This window comes from Orbicella franksi, chromosome 7 (assembly GCF_964199315.1).
Source record: "Orbicella franksi chromosome 7, jaOrbFran1.1, whole genome shotgun sequence".
Taxonomy (NCBI): domain Eukaryota; kingdom Metazoa; phylum Cnidaria; class Anthozoa; order Scleractinia; family Merulinidae; genus Orbicella; species Orbicella franksi.
The window spans coordinates 20,774,062-20,796,324 of record NC_138151.1 but is presented as its reverse complement, the minus strand read 5'-3'; the positions used below and the strand labels follow the sequence as shown (position 1 = coordinate 20,796,324).

Sequence of the window (22,263 nt, the reverse complement as noted above, 5' to 3'; positions counted from 1 at the left end):
TTTTTTATTGCAAAATGTCAGGCACCCCGAAAAAATAAACCGTTGCACATTACACCCCTACATCTCCATAACGACTAACTCTCTACAACGGCCACTTTCCTCTGTCTCCAACAGTCCAAAGTGGCCGTTGTGAAGAGGTTCGACTGTAATTGTTCTTTTTATAAGTAACAGTAATTAAATTCCTGTTTCTAAAGAAATCGTGACCCTTGGCTACGGAAATCAGTGCAAAAATTTGGAAAATGAGGTATTCTTTTCGGTTGCAGAGTTTCTAAGAAAATATGAGTGAAACTACGTGAAGCTACCAACAAGACGTGAAACCATCTCCAGCGAGCAATAACAATTTAAACGCACACTTTATTTAACTGGCGATCAACCACTTGCGATTCAATGTGGTTAAAACTGAAACAAACACCAACAAAACAAACTTAAACAAAGCGAAAACGGCGCAAACTAAAACCCGTGATAATAACAGATTTACATTTGTAACGCGATGCTGGGACTGCTCATAAACGGCTGAGATGCAGTTGAGATACGACAACAAACTGCACTAGATACCTCGATTATGGATACTACCCTCCGATCCGCACTGCGAAAACTTAAAATGCACTGCCCAAAAGCTGTTTGAATAAATTACACGACGAAACAAGCGCCACATTCCAACACGTAATACCTACAATACAAAATGTACTTGCTAAGTAACCGGACGCATAAATAACACCATTATAAGGCGTTGCGATCTTACGCTACAAGTTTCAGTTGAATTGGTTTAATTGTGACCTAATTGGGGCACTTGTTCTAAAAAAAGATCATAATAGAAAAATGTATATTAAAATAAATAAAATAAAAGACTTTATTTAACCTGAAAGGCCAATCAGTGATCACTGGATCAAAGGTATTAACTGGCGATCAGCATTTACATATAAAATGCAGCTATTCATAAAATTGTACTTTAAAAAAAAAACAAAAAAAACAAGAAGATACATATACTAAACATTTAGATTAAAGATTTATTAAAAGGTATTATATACTTAAACGTCACTTTGTGTTGTGTATGTTCCATATAACAACGCTTCGTAAGCAGTCCACTTAACAGGAAGACGACCCTTTTTAGGAAACAGAATAATCGAAATTAAAACCAAAAAAGTGAAGATGCATATTCTGTGGACGTGAGACAAGTGTAATTCCTTTGAATCTCTCACCCGACTTCGTTTGGTGTAGATATCATCCTGCTGAACATTCCTCGCCATCCCAAAATCTGTCACCTTACATTTCTCTCCTTCACCAACAAGAACATTTCTGGCCGCCAAGTCACGATGGATTATCTGAAACAGAGTTAAATATTGCTATTAAATAAGAACTGTTCAAACGCTTACTTGGGCAGCGCGTGTTCCTGCGTGGATCTGAAAGGCTTTTGCAAGATAGAATGGGAGAACTTACAGAGTTAAACTGTTTACAGGGGATATAATGACGTAAAAAGAAACGCAAACCTTTCTCGAAGACAAGTAAAACATTCCATCAGCAATCTGCCAAGCGAACCTCACCAGTTGTTCCGCAGTCAGATTGGTCTGCGGTTTCGAATCCGGGTCTTTAAAGTAAGTGTCACTTAGTCCACGGCTCTTCCTCAAATACCCCAGCAGATCACCGTATGGCACGTACTCAATAAGGACAAGCAGAGGATCTATGGTAAATTGAAAATAAAAATAATGGTTCACTCTGAAGCCCATCACAGTATAAACTGCTTAAGAAAAGTGCGGGACAAATTCAATGATCGCAAGCAAAAGGCCAATTATTGAAAAGTTGGACAATGAAGCAAAATAACGAGATAGACAAGAAGCTGTTTTAGGTTTGAGCAGCCATCACTTTTATTATAATTTTACGTGTTAAAATTCTTAGAAACAAAATAACTTTTTTAATCTTCGGACATGTTTCGACGGTACATCCGTCATCGTCAGTCTAACGGTCTAACAAGTGCTCATTACATAATGTTACGATGTATAAAATTTCAAAGTTGTAACAGTAAAACAAAGTGCGCGAGCACCTGACCATAAACTATCGGTCAAGGTGCCCACAAGGAAAGCATCAAGTATTTACCTTTGATAATGGCTCTTTTAACTCTGCTAATTAATTATCCAATCTTAATAAGCACGCAAACCAAATTTAAGCCTTTATTTACGTTTTCTAGGTCGCCTTCGTGAAAGCTAATGTAAACTGAAATTGTCCGCCAAACATGAAGGAAAAAAAAATTCAACTTAACAACAAATTGCTTTCTTTTGTGCAATGTCTTGAAAAAGTAGTTCGCCAAAATCAATTCTTGAGCGTTCCATGTTTGCGGCCCGCATTGCAAAATCTCATCAGATTTCATTTACCCGACTCAGTAACACATCCCATCAGCTTGATCACGTGAGGATGAGGCTTCAGTTTTTTCATCACCTCAAGTTCTGACAGCAGATCGTTTCTGTCTGAATCCGGGGCATTCGCTATAAAGCAAAACAAATAACAGATGGTCTTCCTTCAGTCCTTATCATCTCGACAGGTTGGAAATTCTAATCGTACCTTTCAACATTTTTACAGCAACCGTTGAGTATTCCTCGTCACCGCTTATGTTCCATGCTGTTGCCTTGGCAACCCTAGAAAAAGCTCCTTTGCCAATGACTTTAAGAATTTTGACCTGTTCTCGATTAATTTCCCAGACTCGTGTTGACGGATGAAGCGCCATGTAGTTTCCACTGCTTGGAGCTGCATAGGTCGCGGAGTCACCAGACGGCATTATGCTGGAGGATGGTTTTTTGGTTTCCGTAGCCATGGTGTTCTAGTGAGAAATAATGGACTTTAGTTTATTATTCATGGTTACCTGATTAGCATAAGTATTAACAATGTGCATATTAATTTGTTATACCTGATTTTGTCTCTTTAGTTCATGGGTCGACTAATTTATGTCTCTTTGTCGATATTTTCAAAGTTGCACAAAATATAACTATACTCAAAAGTTGTTTTCTGTGTTTCGGGATTCTTTCTGAGGTTAAAAATCAAATTTTGTATGTGCATTTTAACTTACTTACCAGCACGACAAACTCTCCGCCGCATCCAGCACACATATTTCTACTAAAAGACAGCAATATGCAAGGTAGCAATAGAAAGCAATATGCTTCAGTTCGATTCAATTTCTAACAGCAACAGCAACCAACCATTCTTTAGGTTCGTCAAACATATTCAAAGTGTCAAAATGGAAAAAAGTTGGGTCTCTCCCAGGGACATCCTACCACCAAAGCGAGAGACCCCCTATCCAGGGTCTCTTTTACTGCAGATTCATCTTTGTGATTTCTCCAAAGCAGCCCGCTGCTATATATAAAAAAGTGCTCCAAAATATCTTCCATAAGGAGGGTTGACCCTCCTACAAGAGACGACTTTGTCCATATAAACAGGCTCCTATATTTTAATTTTCAATTACAATCAGCTCCATAGCTTTCAGATTTTTAAGCTTATAACATTTTAGAACCTTTCTGAACTCTTCACTCTTAAACCATAGTTTCTTCGAAAGTGAATCAAGGAAGAAATGTAATGTTTCCTTCCCTTTTCTACGCAATTCTAATTATTATCCTTTTTTTCTCTATACGTCCGTGTTTCGCGAAAAGACATTGTCTGCGTCTCCTAAATGTTTCTGTAAAAGTAAATTTAATTTTAATGGGAGAAAACCCATTGACTGAAAGTGCGTCAGCGGATTCTGAACTTTTCTTCAAGCAGTCTTACAGGTAATAGAACAAATGGGGGTCATCCTGCTCGTTTTCGTGATAATGAATATGCGTTTTTAGAAGCTTTTCTATTCTATTTTATAGGTAAAGATTTGCAGCTGATGTCGTTCCTTGAGGCAGAAAAGGCCTTGAAAAAGAGTGAATATTAGTCTTGCCCGTTCTCATACCAGAAAAACTTCGATCCCACTAGAGCAGAAAAGGTGAAATATTTGTTACCTCCCACGTACAGATTTTTTTCTGGTTTCTTTTTTTGGGGGTTAAAATGGCGACATTCAGTAAAGGATTTCAAGTTTGATCTATGAAAAGAGAGGGTCACGGATCATTTATGAAAGTAAATTAAACAGCAGCTGAAGTTAACGTAATCGGTGCCGAACCCTATTGAACAATTAGATTATGAGCTCGAGATTTCTTATGGAAATCGAGAGCGAATAATCTAATTGTTTTAATAGAATACTGACTAAATGTCCTTCAAATAACGAGTTCCAGTCGTTCCCCAACGAAGAATTGAACTTCACGCCCCAGCAAAATCGTGTGGATTGAATTGTTTTGTTTTTTAAAAAGATTTGCAGTTGTGCACGCGCGCTCATCGGTTCATGGAGTAATTTTGAGGTTTTTTAAGAAGTCGCACAACGGTCAGTTTCCTTTCTTTAGTGTTCTTGAAAATAAAATTATCCCGTAATATTTCTAAATCTTCTGCAAAACATTAGAGAAACTTGACAACGTTGCCATTATGTGGATGACCTCTACATGGCCACTGCACTCTAAGTGTTGATAGTACACGAGTAGCTTACTCAATCAGATTGCAGCATTTAAATTAGTATGCGAGTAGAATTCTTTAGAATTCTTCTAAACTTGCTTTTTTTTCTTCCTTAGCGCGTGCGCTTGATGCATGACGTTACGTGACGTTGCAACATGAATTTCGTGAACAGTATGCGGATGCGCAGAAAAGGGCGCGAACGTCCTTAATGCTGATAAATATACGAGTAAAGGTTCTTTTGCCTGGACCAATGTTTCAATGTAACGATTGCGTAACTTTAGACCTTCCGAGCGGTATGTCATTTTCATTTCTCCAGCAGATCGACAGGAACCTGAAAGATTGAACTGTGTCAATATCCACATCGACGTGGCACCAAAAAAAAAGTGTCATTAGTAAGAGAAAAAAGCAATTTTGTATTTATTTTGACATCGTGTTATTCTGGATACTTTTAGGGTATAATAGGCTTCAATGTACTCACCGATTTCTTTTCGAGATCGCTGAAACAAGAACAAAAATTAAATAGTCGTCAGCCTTTACTCTTTTCAGTTATATGGTGCGAATTTCCATGGCCTGGTACAAACACGAGGGAAAGTTTGGGAGAATTCTAATTCCACCAAACTTTGCCAAGTTTTTCCTGAGGTTTTGTCAACCTAAACGGCCATTTTCTCTTTCGTTTAGGAAATAAGGCCGACAAATGATTTGCCAACCAATCTATGCGCTCGATATGTGCAAGCATTTTTGCTCAGTAACATAGCCAACCTGCTCCCATAAACGTTAGAATTTATCAAATCTACGTATAGATCGTTTTCATGTGACGTCATCATTTTCTAAAATCGAAAACTAAAGGCATAAGAGGGGGTAAAGTTATATCTGTTTTCAATGTTACAGCTCAATAGTGTGCTTTGTTTGAAAACCACTGTATTTTGAATTTCAGAATTACGGCGCTATGTGACACAAAGCTTCAATTACATTTGTCGCAAAAATATATATACCTACTTATCTCAAGTGTTTTAGCTTTTGTAGAAGTTAGATCATTAGGAAAAGTGCTTATGTAAATGTTTGTTTGTTCAGTACAGATAATCAGTCGCCTAGATAGCCAAAGTAAGTTCCAGATGTTTACACTATTTTCCGGCCGCCATATTGGTGCACTACAGAGGTGTACCAACATGACGTTTCCATACTGGGCTCTGTAAATTTCTGCGAAACATTTCGACAAATATCTGCAGTTTGGGAAAACGCACAAACCTAAAACTTGGGGAAGTGTCTTCTCTATCTATTTCCTATACGATCACAATTTCTTGACTTTATCCACTGAATGGTTTTCGATTTATTTTTTTAATTGCGTGACAGTGAAAACGATCTATATTCAGCCAAAATCTATAACTTACCCGCACCACTGCGCAGTCTCCGGAGGACAATGATGAGAATAAGAATGATAATCAGCAACACAAGGATGACAATGTTATATACAATGTGAAGAACCAACACGTTACACGACGAACCTAAAATATACAAAAGAAATCATTTAGATGGTTAGTTATTTGACCGCACTGTGTCAAATTATGATCATTTTGTGGGCCGATGACAGCATTTTTATTCTTTTTTAAAGTCTTAGGTATCTTTAAGGTAGTCCTTTACATAAGCCTTATTGTTTTCCCAGGGCTTCCTTCCCTCATAAATTGATATTTTGCAAATATATTTGTAAATGGAAAAATAAAACAAACAAACAAAAAAATACCTATTACCTTTTTTTGTACTGTTATATGACTCAATAAATGTCGTTAACAAGTTCTCTTTTCGTTAAAATGAAACGTGCACCCATCAGTAATTGATGCTAGAAAATGTTACCGCACGCCGGTTGGGCGCACTACTCCTTACTTGCAGAAAAAATGAGGGAGGTAGGGCATTTGGACAAAGTTGAAAAGTGATATTTGTTATGTACATTGCTTGTAAACAGTGATGTTCGGTATTAAGTTACTTTACCTTTGATTGTAACCTCTACTGTGTAGGTCAAGGTTCCTACTGAGTTTGAGACTTCACATTCATAAATCCCGGCGTCATTTTCACTTGCATCCTGGATGATTAATTCTGTTTTGCTGATGCTACTTTGGAGCACCCTACCACTTTTTCTCCAGGTAACAAGTGGTTTAGGATTGCCCTCGGCCTCGCAGAACAAGCAAAGTACGTTTCCCTCAACAATAGTAACTTTTCCTTTGCTTTTGAAAGTAATCGTGGGTGGTACTATAGCAAAGAAATTAATAAAGAAATGTAAAGACTACATTAATTTTCGGCCACTTAAAATTTAAACGCAACATTATGAAAGATTCTGTTCTGAAAGAAAAAACTTAAAATCTACAATTTATTATCAGATAGATGACTGGCTTCGTTTCGTTTTTTTTTTTTTTTTAATTTAGTCTAAAGCCGGTCACCAAGGTATTCTTTTATATCATTACAAACAGTGTGTGCAATTTTTCCGTAATTTAGTTCCAGCGAAACTGTAATTAGTCTATTTACAAATTAAAAATCGAGTCCATGGTAAGTTTTTTTCAGTAGGGTAGTGAGTCGCGTAAAATCCTGTGATAGGGTTGAGGTAGTTTGGTGTCAAAAAGGCAAAACGGTGGACTACGCTAAATTTCAGTTAAATATAAATATAACACATGCCTCCTGATGCTTTGACTCTCGTGATCTTTCCATCTTCTTTTAAACTTTCACCAAATTCGTTTGTTGCAGTAACCACAAATTCATACACCTTGCCTCTTTCCAACTCAACTGTCAATTCTCTAACTGAGACATCTGTAATTGTCTTTAATTTGATCCACTCTCCTGGTTTAACATCAGTCACTATTCTTTGATACACAGTGTACTGTGTGATGACTTTTCCATTATTTTCCGGTTCACTCCACTTCAGGGTAATTGTATCATCTGTTACTTCATTTGGCAGATCATCAATTGTTGCTGCTGCCGGGACTCCTTGGTTTATCAAAATACCACTATCAGTTATCATTATCGACTTAAAAATTTAAATTTCCCTGAGTATAATCCTTTCAGGTCATTAACTCAAACTGACCATTTGGCGTTACCATACATGGGTAAATGAGCTCTATCAAAAAATCACTTGCTCTGCTCTCAATTTGCTCGATTTATAAGTGAGACGGATCATCCGTCTGGGACTAACTTGGGAAAAGAACGCCAGTTCATCTGATAATCCGTCTGTGTATAAATACGCGCAAACAGACGAACTATGCGTCCAGACGAAATAAAACGAAAACTAGGACGTGCGGTCGATGATCCGTTTGTTTATACGTATTTATACACAGTCGAATTATCAGACAAACTACGGTTCTTCGCCCAAGTTCGTCCCAGATGGATGATCCGTCATCCTTACCACTGGTTTAAATTTTATTCTGTATTGTTTCTTTCAAGTGTTTATTATGTACGTATTTCAAGTAACTTACATCATTTGAAGCTGACTCATCAACAACTGATAATCCAAAAATAAAAATCGTGATAGCATGACAGTATCACAGTTTGCTACCTTCATACTTAGTCCTCACTTTCTTTTCTGCAGCAGGTCCCTCAAACACAGCATTCCTCGCAAACACCTTCACAGTGTAAGTGGTATTTCTCTCCAGACCTCCAACAGACAGACTGGTTATTAAAAGGTCAGTACTATTCTCATTCTTTATCTCAGCGCTACTGTTTCGTATGACCACTCGGTGTGCTGTGATAGGACTCCCTCCATCATCAATTGGTGCAGTCCACTTTACTTTCAGTGAAGTGGCTTGAATGTCTAACTTCGCGATGGTTGGGGAGCCTGGCTTTTCTAAGGGAATGAAAAACAAATGGATAACACAATAGCTATTAAAATACGCACATCGTAAACTGCCGCTTATAAGCCCTGGGCTTATAAAACTTTGTTGGGGGTTTGGATTGGTCTTATAAATGGAGGGCTTATATCTGGGGGGGCAGGGGCCTTACAAGCGGAATAACAAAAAACCGTTTCGAAAAGAGCTACAGCAGTGTTGATCGAAATTCGTACTTCCTATAACTTTTAAAACATAATAAATCGAATTCATTTCAAACAAGAGGGGGGCTTTTATCCAGGGAGGGCTTACAATCGGAAATAATATATTTTTTTTTACAGGCTCATATAGATGGGCCCATAACCTGGGGGGGGGAGGGCGGCTTGTAAGCGGGAGGGCTTATAAGGGTATAAGCAGCAGTTTACGGTATTTCACAACTAACAGTTTCATTACTCGAGGTTATTCTGTGCACCAATACCTTTCTAATGCAACATCAACCTACAAAACATTAAGGCTAGAGATTGCCTGCATAATTAATAACTAACTTATAATATTTCCACTGAATATTTCCAGTAATTATTTATCAGAATACGCCAAATACATTTTATTTTCACACGAAGTCGCGAAAACTAACTACTGCTCTACTGTAAATGATTGTTGATTCGATGATGAACTTTGACTAAATCATGTACTAGCCAGCCTTATCATAGCAAGAAAAACATAAGATACAGCTCACTTGAAAACTGCCTTTCCAGTAACGCATGAACTCTGCTCAATTAACGGTTACGTGTTTCGCTGCCAGCAATCATTTCAGGAAGCAGAAGTTTACTTCAACGGGTTTCAAAGGTCACGTGTCTGGATTGTGATTGGTTGATTTCGATCCATGTTCTTTCTTCTTTTCTAGGTTCACTGGATCTTGTCGCAATTATGACTGACGGCCGCGAAAAACGTAATCGTTAGCCAGTTTATTGAAAGGCGTAATAACAAGAAACTAAAAAACAGCACAAAGTACATCATTTAGAAATTACGATAAAAACGACCTACTTATTTGTTCTATTTTCACTGTCTCGAAATCAGCAGGAGCGAGTCCATTGTCAGCAACGCACTTGTAACCACCAAAATCTTGATCCTCGTTCATCTTCACATCCACTGTGTTCTGTGTAGCTGTTACACTTTTTATTTGACTTCCACCAGGTTTGTACCAGGTGAGTGTTGGCGTAGGAACACCATCTGACACACACTTCAACGACACTGTCTGACCAATCCAAGACTTAGCAGTTGACGAAGTGGCTTCTTTTATTGTAGACGGATCTAAAAATTTCAAATAACATCTCATATCAACAAGACTGGATAGCGATGGTTGGTAACAGCAAACACGTATAGTAGACTGTATTTCTTAGAAAAGAATAAAATCTGACGCTTCAATGTCAGTCCACCCTCGCCTTCCAGATACCGACTCTAACCACTGAGCTATCGGAAACTGTCTGTGAGCAAGTCCATACAACCACTAGGTTAACATGCAATAAGGCTCAGTTCCTGAGATCAAAGTATAACTGTACCATAATCTGTAACGTGGAATGGCGACTTGGATAAAGTGGATAAATGTAGATGCTTGCTCAAGTCCTTGCAGCCTAACAAGACGTGTTTGAAGAGCCAGAAGAAATGCGTAAACAATTTCATGTGTAGCCAGGAAAAAGAGAGGGATTCACTGTGTGATACAAATGTTTGAACTTCGCAAGTTAGGAGAATAAAATGTATGTCATAGAGCAGGTAGAGTTTTCAAGTGTAATAAAGCTTTTAGAATGACTGTCCTTCGCCCCGGTCTTTTTTCTCACTAAAAAGAAAGCCGCCTCTGTCAATCAGAATTTATAGCGGAGCTCCGGCGGAGCCCCATACCCATATAGGGAAGAAAAGGAAACCCATGAATTGATTTTCTCATGGTTATCATGGCTAGCGGTATTGCTCGTGGGCGCGTACGCACGACGGCGACGACGACGACGACGGAGTCGCGCAAGATGGCGGCCATACTCCAGCTAATAGGTTGACAGAGACATGCACCCTCAGTTGGTAGCGGGTGAATGCCATTTTTCTTGGCGGGATTTTTAAAGAAAAACGATAGTGGAGGTTGATTTAATATTTTTAAGACAGGGTTGCGCTGAAGCAAAAGACAGAAAGCAAGAATTAACAGGCAAAGAAGTAGCGAAGAAGATCGCGAAAAAGACTGAGCGGGCCAGCGCTGGGGAAGGAGGCGAAACAGTACTGAACAATGCCGTGAATTATAGCTAGTCAAGGGCTAGAGAAAGGAGGTGAAATAATACCGAACAATGCCGTGAACCAAAGCTAACGAGGGCTATAGAAAGGAGGCGAAAGTACCCGACAAATTGATTCAGAAGACTGCCGAACTCCCCATGGCCAAGTTCAAAATTCGCGCGAACGTGATGCTGTGCAGCCGTGCAAGAAAATTCAAAAGTCACCTGATTTGGTCAGGTGATGAACATTAGAGAAATCAAACGTACCCGAGTGTTTTAGAGAAATTGCAAAACAGTAAACGTAGCGGAAAGAAGTGGTTGATTCGTTGCTCTATCGAAAATTAATAACTTCAGTTTAGTCTTCACAACTTTTGCTGCAAGTTTCTGCCTGGAAGATTTACACTGGCCGAACTGAATTGCCAACTTGCGGTAAGTGACTTTTGTTGTTGCGTTTGGTATGAAAATTAACAAGTTTCCTCGGCGATATAAGCTTATTTTCAATTGGAATCCATTAACAGTCTTCCTTATTTGAAGCCATGCTGTAAGAGATTTTAAAAATTGCATCGTTTTAATTTCGCTCGTCTCTAAGCAATAACACGTGGGTCGCTTTGGAGGTTGCTGTAAGTTGTAAACAAATTATGTTTTCTATCGATTTTCGTCGTCAATTTAAGCTTATAACCTCACATCTAAAAATAAGCTTAACCAAAATCGTACTTGTAAACACGGCCGGGCGAGTTTTGAAGTTTTCTCTGATTTAGTTAGCACTGCCGCTTCGTAGACTGCTAAAATTTGTTCTTCTGTTGTTGAAAACTGAACCAAGAAAGGTCTACAAACCATTTTAAGCCGAAGCGAACAGGATTTGCTAAATTTACTTTTGTTCCTATGTGAATATTTGCATATTGTGATTACAAAGTATGGAGATTTCCTCGTTTTGTTAGTTCAATTTATTCGGTTTGGCGAAATGCTTTTGTGAATTCCGAGGTTAAATTGGTTGAAGACTGGTAAAGCTACTGCCAATAAAATGACTGCATAGCTAAATTAAGCCGTCGGCAAAAATACAGACTCTCAGTAATATTCAAATTTAAGCGTGAATAATTTTTAAACTTTAACACCGCAAGCTTAAACGAATTTTCTTTATCCTCTCTTTTATTCGGTCACCGTTCATTGAAAAGGGATTTGCTGTTGATACTCGAGCTCAGATGTAGTGATATGCATCTTGTGTTTATAATGTAGATTTCCTCGTTTTATTTTGTTGTCTGTCCATTTTTTGGTTCGGTTTGGTGAAATGCTTATATAGTCCAAAATGTCGAGTAGACGATTATGCATGGCAATCCTGTCTGCAAATAAAGCTCTGCTTTGATTTTGATTGGCTATTTCATGTTATTTGTGCCATTGCTTTTGGTTGGGGGTACATTGACCGTATTTTGTTAATAAGAGGTTATTCCCCAATGCGGTATTTATACTTAACATGGAAATGTTCCAAAAAAGTGAGATAGTACTAATTAACTCGGTAAATTGAACAGTGTAATAGAAGTTCTTGCCCTGACCATTTCTCAGTAATAAGAATAACTTTTACATACATATATACACAATTTAGTTGGAGAGAGCACTCTCCTATCTCCACTCTCTCTCTCTTTGCTCTCTTCTTCACACTAATTTTTTATTTACTAACTTATTAAATGAATGTCACTGACTGTTTTCTTTGTTGTGCATGCATACTTTTTTGCTGGTCGAAGAAAGTTTCAGTTTCTTCCTGGCTGTACAGTTTCCTTTCTCCTGTCCTGTACCAATTTGTTTGTGATATAACTTCGTGAATTCTCTATTCTCCTTAAATTTTATCTCATCAGGTTGATAGAAAGCACTCTCAGAGTGTTCCATCATTGTCTTCAGTCGCTACAATTTTCCAGAAAAAAGCAATAGTTTTCTTAATTTCCTTTTACTTTGTGTTAGGACTTTTTAGCATGCCTGTAATTGACCCATGGGCATTACGGGAGAATATTTTTCAAGTAAAGAATTACATTCGTTTTAGTGTTGAGTATTTTAAATTGTTATGAATTAGGCATTTCTTTTTATTTTTTATATTTTTTATTTTAGTCGCACAAAATGTTTTATGGTTTTACCGAGGTATACCATGTAAATGTAAATAATGCACTGGAATTGGCCAATCAGAGTGTGCATTATATCGGCTTTAAACACAAACCACATATAAATGACTCATATGTAAATGATATTTTTATTACAGAGAACTGGACAGGGCAAGAACTTCTCCTTCTTTTGTGAATTTATATATTAATTCCTCTCAGTGCTGTCAAAATGTCTCAGGAACCTTCATTTCTGATAATCTATTATTTTCCACCATACCTACAGCACAGAAGCTCACCAAATCCTAACTGATAACTAACATGTGTGTATCTCTAGCCTTTGCTGTGTGCTACATGTATATTCTGTTATCCTGCCTTAACTGCTAGGAAAAATTTTGGCAGAGCTGTTTCAACAGTTTCACTTAAATTGATTTCCAGTAACAGCGCTACATGTAGCAGTGTTATTGAGTGTGAACTTTATGGAGGATTTTAAATTTTTATTTTTTTATGATTACAGACGACAACAAAATATACATGTGTATACATAAACTGATGTTGGTGTTGGTTACAAACCGTAGTTCATAATAGTCATCCTATTACAGGTAAGGGGGAAAAGTTCAGAGAGTTTAGAACATTTCTTCCCCCAGCACACCTTCTGTCTAAAGGTGCAATAATTGAGAGGTTATATACATGTACGAAGAGTAATGTAAAGTTACTGTATAAACTTAGCATTAAAATCTGACATTTGAACGCCTCCTTTGCTAACATTAGTCATGATTTAATTGTTATCACTCCCTGTGAATTCATAGAGATTCCAGAGGCAAATTATAACCTAATGTGGAAGTCCTGTCTTCAAGTGAGGGAAAATGACACAAAAGAGTTACAATGAAAGTAAAGAGAATTGTGAATGTTGATATGGTGTACATTACACATCATGTAAAGGTATTTGGTGAGTGCCAAAGGCATAACATTTCATGTATTGCTTTTTCAGGACAAATTATATAACAGTGACGTTTTAAAAGGTGTGATCAGAAAAATAATGAGTACATTGTCCAGGCAGCATCAGTTTATGGACAGCATATGCAGACAGTAAGAGGAACTGTAAGCACTACCATGTAAGTTAGTTTTATGCTTATGACTTCTTGTTCTTGAATTTTGTGTCATTTCATCACAAGAATAGGTAGCGAAAGATGCAATAGTTGTTGCAATATATTTTTGAAGGAAAACTTATAAGTCTGCCTATGCTGGATAACAGCCATGTGTAAACTGAATGTGAAGCAAACAATATGTTAAATATGGGGCAACCCTAAAACCCAGAAACCGGAATCTGGAATCTGGAACCAAAAACCGGAATCCAGAAACTGGAAACTGGAATCCACAAATCAAAGAAAATAAGTTCTTCAAATACGCGAAAATTGTTTTGCTTAGCTTTTCGACTGTAAAAAGTAAGCTGCCAAGTAAAAAGGACCTCAAACTTAACCTTTTTTGAAACAAAAATTCCCCGTCTGTTGAAATTGTGCAACCGTTATTTTTAGTGAGGGCTATGATTATGAGAATCTCAGTAAAGTGCATCTTAATTTTATTCCAAGCACCTCGAGAGTGTCTAAAATAAGCTTGCTGGTAATTGCCATTTTGTTTAATAAGTGATCTTCAATTTACCGGAAGTATAAATTTATCCTTTATGTCTAGTACATACTGAACAAGATAGAAAATGTCATAGAGAACAGGATATCCATCAGTGGCAGCTCCCTGTACATTGACGGTCACGCCCCCCAATTTCGAAGTCCAAGGGCTAACCCGTCTGGTCTAAATATGAAATTTGATTTTTCCAACAGATACGAGACCAATTCCAGATTAACACAATTTCCACACTGATACTGTGACAAATCAGCCTTTCATATTCTTGGCGGCCATCATATTAAAACAATTTGTAGAAATGTTGCACACTTACTTCCGTCTGCTTCTCACTTGCTGACAGATCAGACCACATGCTGTTCAAAGATGCTAAAAGACTGCCAGAAACTCACTGCAATAGCCTATAATAGCTTGTTGTTAATGTGCTGCTCACCAGTCTTCTCAGAGCAATTTGATCTAGACAAGAACCAGGCTCTCACCAGGGCCAGCTTGAACAAAAGATGGGTAACTTAGCCTATGAGCAGGCTCTCGTGTTTGGGCTGGGGGTGTGAGTAGCAAAGCCGCATGAAGGCTCTTGGTGACATGCCAATGCAGAAAAACACTAGACACCTATTTAGCCTGCTCAGACAATAGAGACAGATACTAGAGCCTGCTCGCAGGCTATGAGTAACTCTATCCACCCAAAAAATCAGTAACCCTGACTGGATAGTGATGTACCCAATGAATAGCTTTATGCAGCTTTTGAACGACGGGGCCAGATATATAGCTAAGGGTTGTTCAGAACTAGTCAATAATTTTTTAGCAATTACAGTCTGTGGCTGAAGTAAAGCCAAGAAAATAAATAACAACAAAATGATTTTTGCTCATATTTATTTATTAGACATTGCTGAAGTGAATTATTTCTATCATCATTCATAATATCTGGATTCCAGATTCTGGTTTTTGGTTCCAGATTCTGGATTCCGGATTTCGGTTTCCAAATTCAGTGTTTTTTGGGTTGCCCCAGATGATGTATGTGCATATGTTAATCTTGAATAATCTGAAATTTCAGAGAGTTTAAAAATATCATATCATATCTGTGATGGTTCTGAGGTGGAGGGCTGTTACATGTACATGTAAATGTCTCATGCACGATTTTTCACTCATTATGATTCAGGTGCAAATAGTTTCTGTATCTGTTGATGTGCAACAATCTACACCAATATTTCAACCTAATAATGTACAGTGTATATTAATTAACCAAATTATGCTGTTTGTTTTTAGTTGGCCAGTGCTACTACATAGTAATGTGATGTTGAAGTGCACAAATTTACAAACATGCCCAGTGTCAACTTGTCAAATACATGTATATGAACTGGCCAGACAGTGTAGATTACAAAATTCTCTGAAAGGTAAGATGTTTCTTAAACATTATTTTGTAATTAATGATTTCTCAGACATTGTTTTCTTCAAGAAAAGATTCATACCCCACATGGAGGTTTTTTCTCTATTAGAGCTCTTGATTCCTGATACTTTAATTTGGAATTTCTAAAGACTGGCCGTGAATGGGTGTTGGGTGTGAATATCTTCTGGAACTGCACATTCATTCATTGAGTAAGCAAGAACATCAGTATTTATCCTGACAAACTCTGATTTTCTTCTGGAAGCTGAACTCATATACAGTTGTGCAGTTATATGTACAACCAAACAGCCTGGATGACCCTGTGATTGGGACTGTGCACATTGTTGTAACCATCAATGTTCCAGTTGCTTGTTTGAAGCAAATTGCATTTGCTCTCGAAAGCAAGTGGCGAAGTTCATAACAGTTATGTAAGTTTGCTTTGTATCTCAGGGCAAGCCTGCCACAGTGAAAGTTGGAGTACCAACCCCTAGCATTTGATTCACTACTAACACTCAGTAAACAGCTAACAATGAAGTACACTGTATATCAAAGAAAGGAATTACATGCCTGTTCCTGTCAGTCAATATATGAACAGGTTACAGATGGGGAGCCTGTATTAACACATCAAAGATTTTCAAAGCAACCATGGCCTGGTGAGATATTTCTGAGGTAATATAAATTTAAGGTCCTTATGATTGCTTATAGGCATTGATTTTTATTGTAAACAATATCTTACTGAGTGTATTTTTCTTGTGTGCTAATTGTTGGAGAACACAGAGGTCACTGTTATGACAGAGATATTAATTTGTGAAAAGTTCTATAAACAAATGCATCTGGGAACAAATTAATTTATCATGGATGCAGCTTCTGAGAGATCCCCAATATTAATGGAACACACACTGTTCATACAGTACATGTAAAAGAGTTTAGTAATTCATTACTTATGATTGTAATGCTTTGTTTGGTTTCTCTGTATTTACAGACAACTTGATGGGATTATAAATTCTGCACCAAGTTCTTTGAATAAACTGACTTGGAGGTTCAGTTCTGCAACCCATCCTGTTTGTAGTAATATCATAGCTGCAACATTGTGACAGATACACTGCATTACATTATTAAGAAACACATATTAACTAATTGTTTTTACGTACCTGTTAATTTAATCAGTTTTTCTTAGAGATAATTTACTCATGGTTTATTTAAATAATTGGCTTTTTGGCTTTAAAATGATATTTATTGAGCTTTTAAATCAATTTTGTGATAATCTGCATTGGACATGGCATAAATTGATATTTTGCCAACATGAAATGGAGAACTGGGTCTTAAGCAAAGTTGCAGGATTAGCATTTTTGTAGAAAGAAAGGGTTGAGAAATTTGTGACATTCTACAGACAGCCTTGCCATTCGCAATGTCCAATAAGGTTAATTTGTTCCATTCTGTTGTAAAAATAGTGTTCTCTAATTTATAAATTATTTCAATCTGTTGTTTAAACGATTGCCTTATAACCCCATGTCTGGCTTTGGTGCATGTAGGATATTGATGTATTTTTTATCCATTTTGCTGTAAATTATCTTAATTGATGTGTCAATCAAAACATATCTTGGATATGCTGGGCTCTTCTGACAAATGTACCTATGCCTCATAACCTTTGAGTGCATTTGGCTGTGTAGTGCAGACAAAATACATGTACATAATATAACTTCCTCTTAGCTCACTGATAATTCTTGGTATAATTTAATCATAGCAAAATTAATCAATGGAACCCAATCGCAGCTCTTGTAGTCCACAATGCCAGTCGAGAAAAAGAACAAATCACATTGAAATTGAATAATAAAATTATTATTAGAAGCCTATGCAAGTATTCACGATCAGCAAAAAAAAAATATCGTAATTACCATTCATGCGAGGGTGATTTTGCTTATTGCAAACCCTTCTAGCAGGAGGAGACTCCATACAATAGTGAAGATGGCTAAATGTATCTTTGGGGACAAGTTAGAAAACAAAACTTTCCAACTTTTCACATATGTATACTGTATTGGTATTTTTGTGAGATTTCATTTGGTAGAGATTCAGGGACTGAGTATATTGTAACCACTACATTTCAATCAGTCCCCACAACAAAAAAATGTGTAAACTTCTTTTGTGTGGGAGTCCCCATGTTAACAAAGGAAGAATATAATGATTTATAACAATGCCTTGTCTTTCTGAATAAGGTAGGAAAGAACAAGAAATGCCACCAAAAAGCACAGAAGACAGTTCTGTTATGTGATCAAGATTTTTGGTAGCTTCCCAGAAATCCTTGAAATCGTGGCTCTATATTTCATAATCACACCATCTTACACCTCGATCTGCTGATGTAATACTAGTTCCGGCTGAAACTATTAAATCCTTCGCAATTTACCTCATACATGTTGGATTATTTTCATTAGCAACAACATTCCGAAAAATAACTGAGGAGCTCCGCTTTTAGGCTGGCCTAAATCTATATATTAGCGCTGTAATAAACTTGGGCGAATCTAAATAATCGACAAAAGGTTTCAGCAGAACTGATTATTTGAGGATTACATTGTTTCATTCCTTTAACTTCAAACATTGTAGTGTTGGTAACAAACACAGCAATATCTTTGTGAATAAATATGCAATATTTCGTATGTCGATATTTGACTCAGTCAAGCCCTTTTGAAAAGGAAGTTAGAAGGCTGCTCGCGAATTGATGGCCGAGATTGCTATTAATTTTAATAAATACTTTAAAATTCTTCAACATACTTCAAACGTTTGACGTTAGTTATTATATTGCATTACTACTGTAATTTGAAATTGTAAAGCATTAGTATCTAAAGCAATATTTTGAACTATTACTGTAATTACATTACCAAATCATACAGGAAAGTGAATGTTAACAAACATAGATTACGTTACCGAGGAGAACTATAATTTTAAATTAATTATTAATAATTAATTAGCTTTATTGAAATATTAGACAATAAAAACCATTTAAAGTTTTGTTTGTATTTATGCCATCATCTCATAACTAAGTAAATCGTTGTAGCAATCAGTGTGTTAATATCAATATACTAAGTGGTACATTACAGGACTGTGCAATTTAATCAAGAGTTACACAAAAAACTAGTTCCTTAGGTGCTACAATTGATAGCTAAGGTGCTGCAACAGCTGATACAACTTTATGACATGATGGAATGTAGACTTACATTGCACAGTAACGTAAACTTGTGCTGTCTTATCTTGTCCCACTCCATTGCTTGCAGTACACACATACATTCCAGTATCACTTCTGTTACTCGTTTGAATGCTTAGTTGCTTTGGCTGAGACAAAATTTGTCCATCTTTTTGCCATTCGAAAGAAGGATCGGGAAAACCTGAGGCATCACAGCTCACAACAATAGGATTTGTTTCATTTACTGTTAGGTTTTGCGGCAAGGCGGTAAACTGGACCGGAACTAAAGAGAAAAGAACAATGAAACTAAATTAGCCATCTCTCCACGGCTTTTCGTCTTCACAGTATTGCCATTTTCATAGAATTTTTCATTACCTTTTACAATTAATAGATCGGTCGGTTCACCACCTATGAATTCATTTTTCATTTGACCCTTAACGTTTACATAAGTTGAATTAGGAAGAAGCAAACACGACAGAGACGACAGCAATGTTCGTGAATTGGTCGAAATTGCGCTAACTGCAAAATTTAATGAAAGCGGTTCTTTAAGTGAAAATAACCCACAGCCATTGAATGCCAAACATGTTACTTACCATTTACGTTAAGTATCACGGTGGCTTCTGGTCCATCTCCAACATCATTACTTGGCACACATTTGTACTTGCCATAGTGCTGAGACCGCTGTACATAGTTGATGGTGTATTGACTGTCATTACTGTCTTTGACGACATCTGTATCATTGAAATAAAACTTGTACCATGTCACTTGTGGCTTAGCTGCCGTGACGTGACATGTGAATGTTACTGACCCTCCTTGTGTGACAGTGTTATCAGCTGCACTAGTGTTCAGTGTTGTGCCTTCAGGTTTGTCTGGTGATGTTAATCAAGAAGGAACCTTAAAATCTAATTAATATCGCTAACTTTTTTTGCTGGAACCTAATCAAAATGATTCTAAATAAGCTATCACAGACCTCTCAGTATTAAATCAAACTGGAATTACAATTAACGAGAAAATCTTCAGGAACATGGATAGCCGTGAACACTAAGGGCTGGTTTTCAAAATTGGGTCTGCGTATGTCAGGTTATTCTTATGCTTATGTGCTAGTGAAAGTCAACCTTAGTAAAATAATTTTGATATTTCGAAAAGATAGCGAAAGATTCTAAGTATTAAGTTTAACTTGGTTACGAGGCTGATAGCAGTAAACAAAATAGATAATTAACAGTCTTTTTAACTCTCCTCTGCATCAGAATTTAACGGTAAGCGTGACAAAAATGCGGTCTAAAATAATGAGATAAACGTTGTACCACTGTCGACATGACGACATCAAGACATATTATTGCACAATCGGTTTTGTTGGTAATGTGAACATCGACATAAAGGCATATAGGGTTAGGTGAAAAATACTTTAAAAATGGACGAAGAAACACTAAACAAGTGGGTTTGTTTGCGCAACTTTGTCATTGAATCGGCTTACGCGCCGTCTACAAACCATTAGCAAAAAAATCTAACGAGTGAACGAACGAGTACCTCAGATACTAGACAAAGAAAGATGTATTGAAGAACAGATATATTTCGAACTACTTTTGCTTAGTTGCATTTAGTTCACCAGTTGAGTTCTTTAAAATTGTTTTTCCGCTCTGAAATTTCGTGCAAAGTTTGAAATTATACTAAAAAACTATTTCGGTTTTGTTGATGTTTTTTGAAGTTACATTTGTTTTTCCTCTAGCCCTCACAGTGTATTGTGTTTCTTTTCTGTGGTAGTGGAGCCATCTTATCGTAATACTCCTTAATTTTGGAATGGGCGACGAAGGAACGTCAACACACGTGCTAGTAGAGCACGGGAAAGCTGAAAATGAACTCGAAGAGCTACAACTTACAAAGTCAGATAAATCTAAGCAGAGGTTGTCGAAGACCAAAGCTCCTAATCAGGAGATTAAGAGGAGAAAACCAGCCAAAAGAATTCATGTAGAAGAGAACCAGTCGCTTGAACTGGTCAAGTCTTTTGCTGAATCCATTTCGGCGAACTTCACGGTAATTCTTACCGAGAGCATGACTAACAGCTTTCAGAAGCTCGGAGAAAATTTAAACGTGGTGAATGATAACATTATGTCTCTCGTTCACTGGCCTGACGGCGAGCGTTCTGAAGATAGCGAAGGTTCTGAGAAACATCCGAACGATGGGAAAAACGCTGTCGAGTCGGCTACAGGCCAGGCAGAGTCTCCAACCAAAAGGAAAAAAGCTGACGAGTCAGCTGCGGAGGAAAAAATTCTACTTCTACTCCGGACAAATTTCTTTCCAGCCTCGAGAAGAAGGCAAATACGCAGGAAGCTACAAGCCCGAAGATAAATGATACCTTGGCTTCTCACCTAACTGCCATTATGCGGCAAAAGCCCGAGGAAGAAATTGAGAAAAATTTATTTCAGAAAATTCTCAGACCTTAGAACTGTCCGGGCCTGTCAGAAATAACTGTTAAGTGGCAGTCCCGCTAAAAGCGGTCCACTCGACTTCGGGACCAAAAATAATTTTCCTTCATTTTTTGTCAGCGAAAAGGGTTTGACACATATATATAAAAATGCAATTTATTATTTTCCAATTCGTTATTTTTGCTTTGCTACGAGCCAAAATTGAATTTTGGCCAAACTGGGGTTGCCGACCGTGATCAGAAAGGTAAAATTCACCGATTTTGTGAAGCGTGCTACGTCGCCTAAAATGCAGCTCACGGAATTTCGTTTTCATACGAATTTTAAGGTACATTCATTACTTTGACTGACGAAATATGAAAACTTTTAGAAAAATTCTGAGCTTACCAGCGAGGCCGGAAGACACCCTACTCCGAGGCCTTTGATCACCTACTAAAATTTAGCCAAATTTGACGGGGAAAACCTCAAAAGTTGGGTCTAAATGAGGCCTAAAAAGCACATCACAGTAAATTTCATACCTTAATAAACCGTTCTATAAGTCCAAACCGGTGGATATCTCCTGGGATTGCAAGCGAGAACAGATTAAAATCTGTCACAGTCAGTGTGTTTACATAGCTATCGCCCGTGTCAAAGCTCATTTGCATAACCCTATCACCCGGTGAAAATACATCTTCTTCCGTTCAGGTTCGTTTGTTGACCTTCTGAGTAGTGGCAAATAGCTTCCTTTAATACTTGTGTACACTCTAGATCCAGTTTTGAAGTGAAGGTTGCGTTAAAGTTGATCAATTCTCAAGACTTGCGAGACTCCAAAAGTAAATAATGGCGCCGGTCTGCAGAAATTAACCGTAGCCGTCGTCCTGACCCTTCAATAAATTCTCCCGCAGAGGTAGCACTAGGAGAAGAAGAAAATCGTAAGTTTTCATTTACCGTTTAATGGCAACTGAATCCTGTACTACTGCCAAGACTACTGGGAGCTTGAGGGCTATATGCCCGAATTTGAAAAACAACGACAA

The 22,263-nt window shown here is 37.4% G+C and overlaps 3 protein-coding genes across 4 annotated transcripts in view; 1 reads left to right on the top strand and 2 right to left on the bottom strand.

Moving 5' to 3' along the window:
* The window catches only part of LOC145493639 (tyrosine-protein kinase receptor Tie-1-like), a 3,646-nt gene extending 3,577 nt beyond the window's left edge, over positions 1-69 (bottom strand). The window contains exon 1 of the mRNA XM_081473121.1: positions 62-69. Within this exon, the coding sequence (XP_081329247.1) occupies positions 62-69 (8 nt within the window). The remainder of the gene's footprint in view (positions 1-61) is intronic.
* LOC145492428 (uncharacterized) overlaps positions 1-22,263 on the top strand; it is a 456,732-nt gene that overhangs the window by 376,046 nt on the left and 58,423 nt on the right. The window contains exon 5 of one of the 2 annotated variants that reach the window (XM_081471875.1): positions 19,977-20,223. The exons of the other annotated variant lie outside the window; for it this stretch is intronic. The gene's annotated coding sequence lies outside the window, so the exon portion shown is untranslated. The remainder of the gene's footprint in view (positions 1-19,976; positions 20,224-22,263) is intronic. 2 annotated transcript variants of the gene reach the window in all.
* LOC145492270 (fibroblast growth factor receptor 1-A-like) overlaps positions 1-22,263 on the bottom strand; it is a 70,911-nt gene that overhangs the window by 22,365 nt on the left and 26,283 nt on the right. The window contains exons 4-17 of the mRNA XM_081471668.1: positions 19,424-19,699; positions 18,865-19,113; positions 9,354-9,620; positions 8,042-8,329; positions 7,168-7,476; positions 6,490-6,747; positions 5,895-6,008; positions 4,985-5,003; positions 3,060-3,102; positions 2,554-2,809; positions 2,367-2,477; positions 1,488-1,678; positions 1,200-1,322; positions 1,029-1,103 (exon numbers count right to left, since the gene is read on the bottom strand). Coding sequence (XP_081327794.1) covers positions 1,029-1,103; positions 1,200-1,322; positions 1,488-1,678; positions 2,367-2,477; positions 2,554-2,809; positions 3,060-3,102; positions 4,985-5,003; positions 5,895-6,008; positions 6,490-6,747; positions 7,168-7,476; positions 8,042-8,329; positions 9,354-9,620; positions 18,865-19,113; positions 19,424-19,699 — 2,579 coding nt within the window. The remainder of the gene's footprint in view (positions 1-1,028; positions 1,104-1,199; positions 1,323-1,487; positions 1,679-2,366; positions 2,478-2,553; positions 2,810-3,059; positions 3,103-4,984; positions 5,004-5,894; positions 6,009-6,489; positions 6,748-7,167; positions 7,477-8,041; positions 8,330-9,353; positions 9,621-18,864; positions 19,114-19,423; positions 19,700-22,263) is intronic.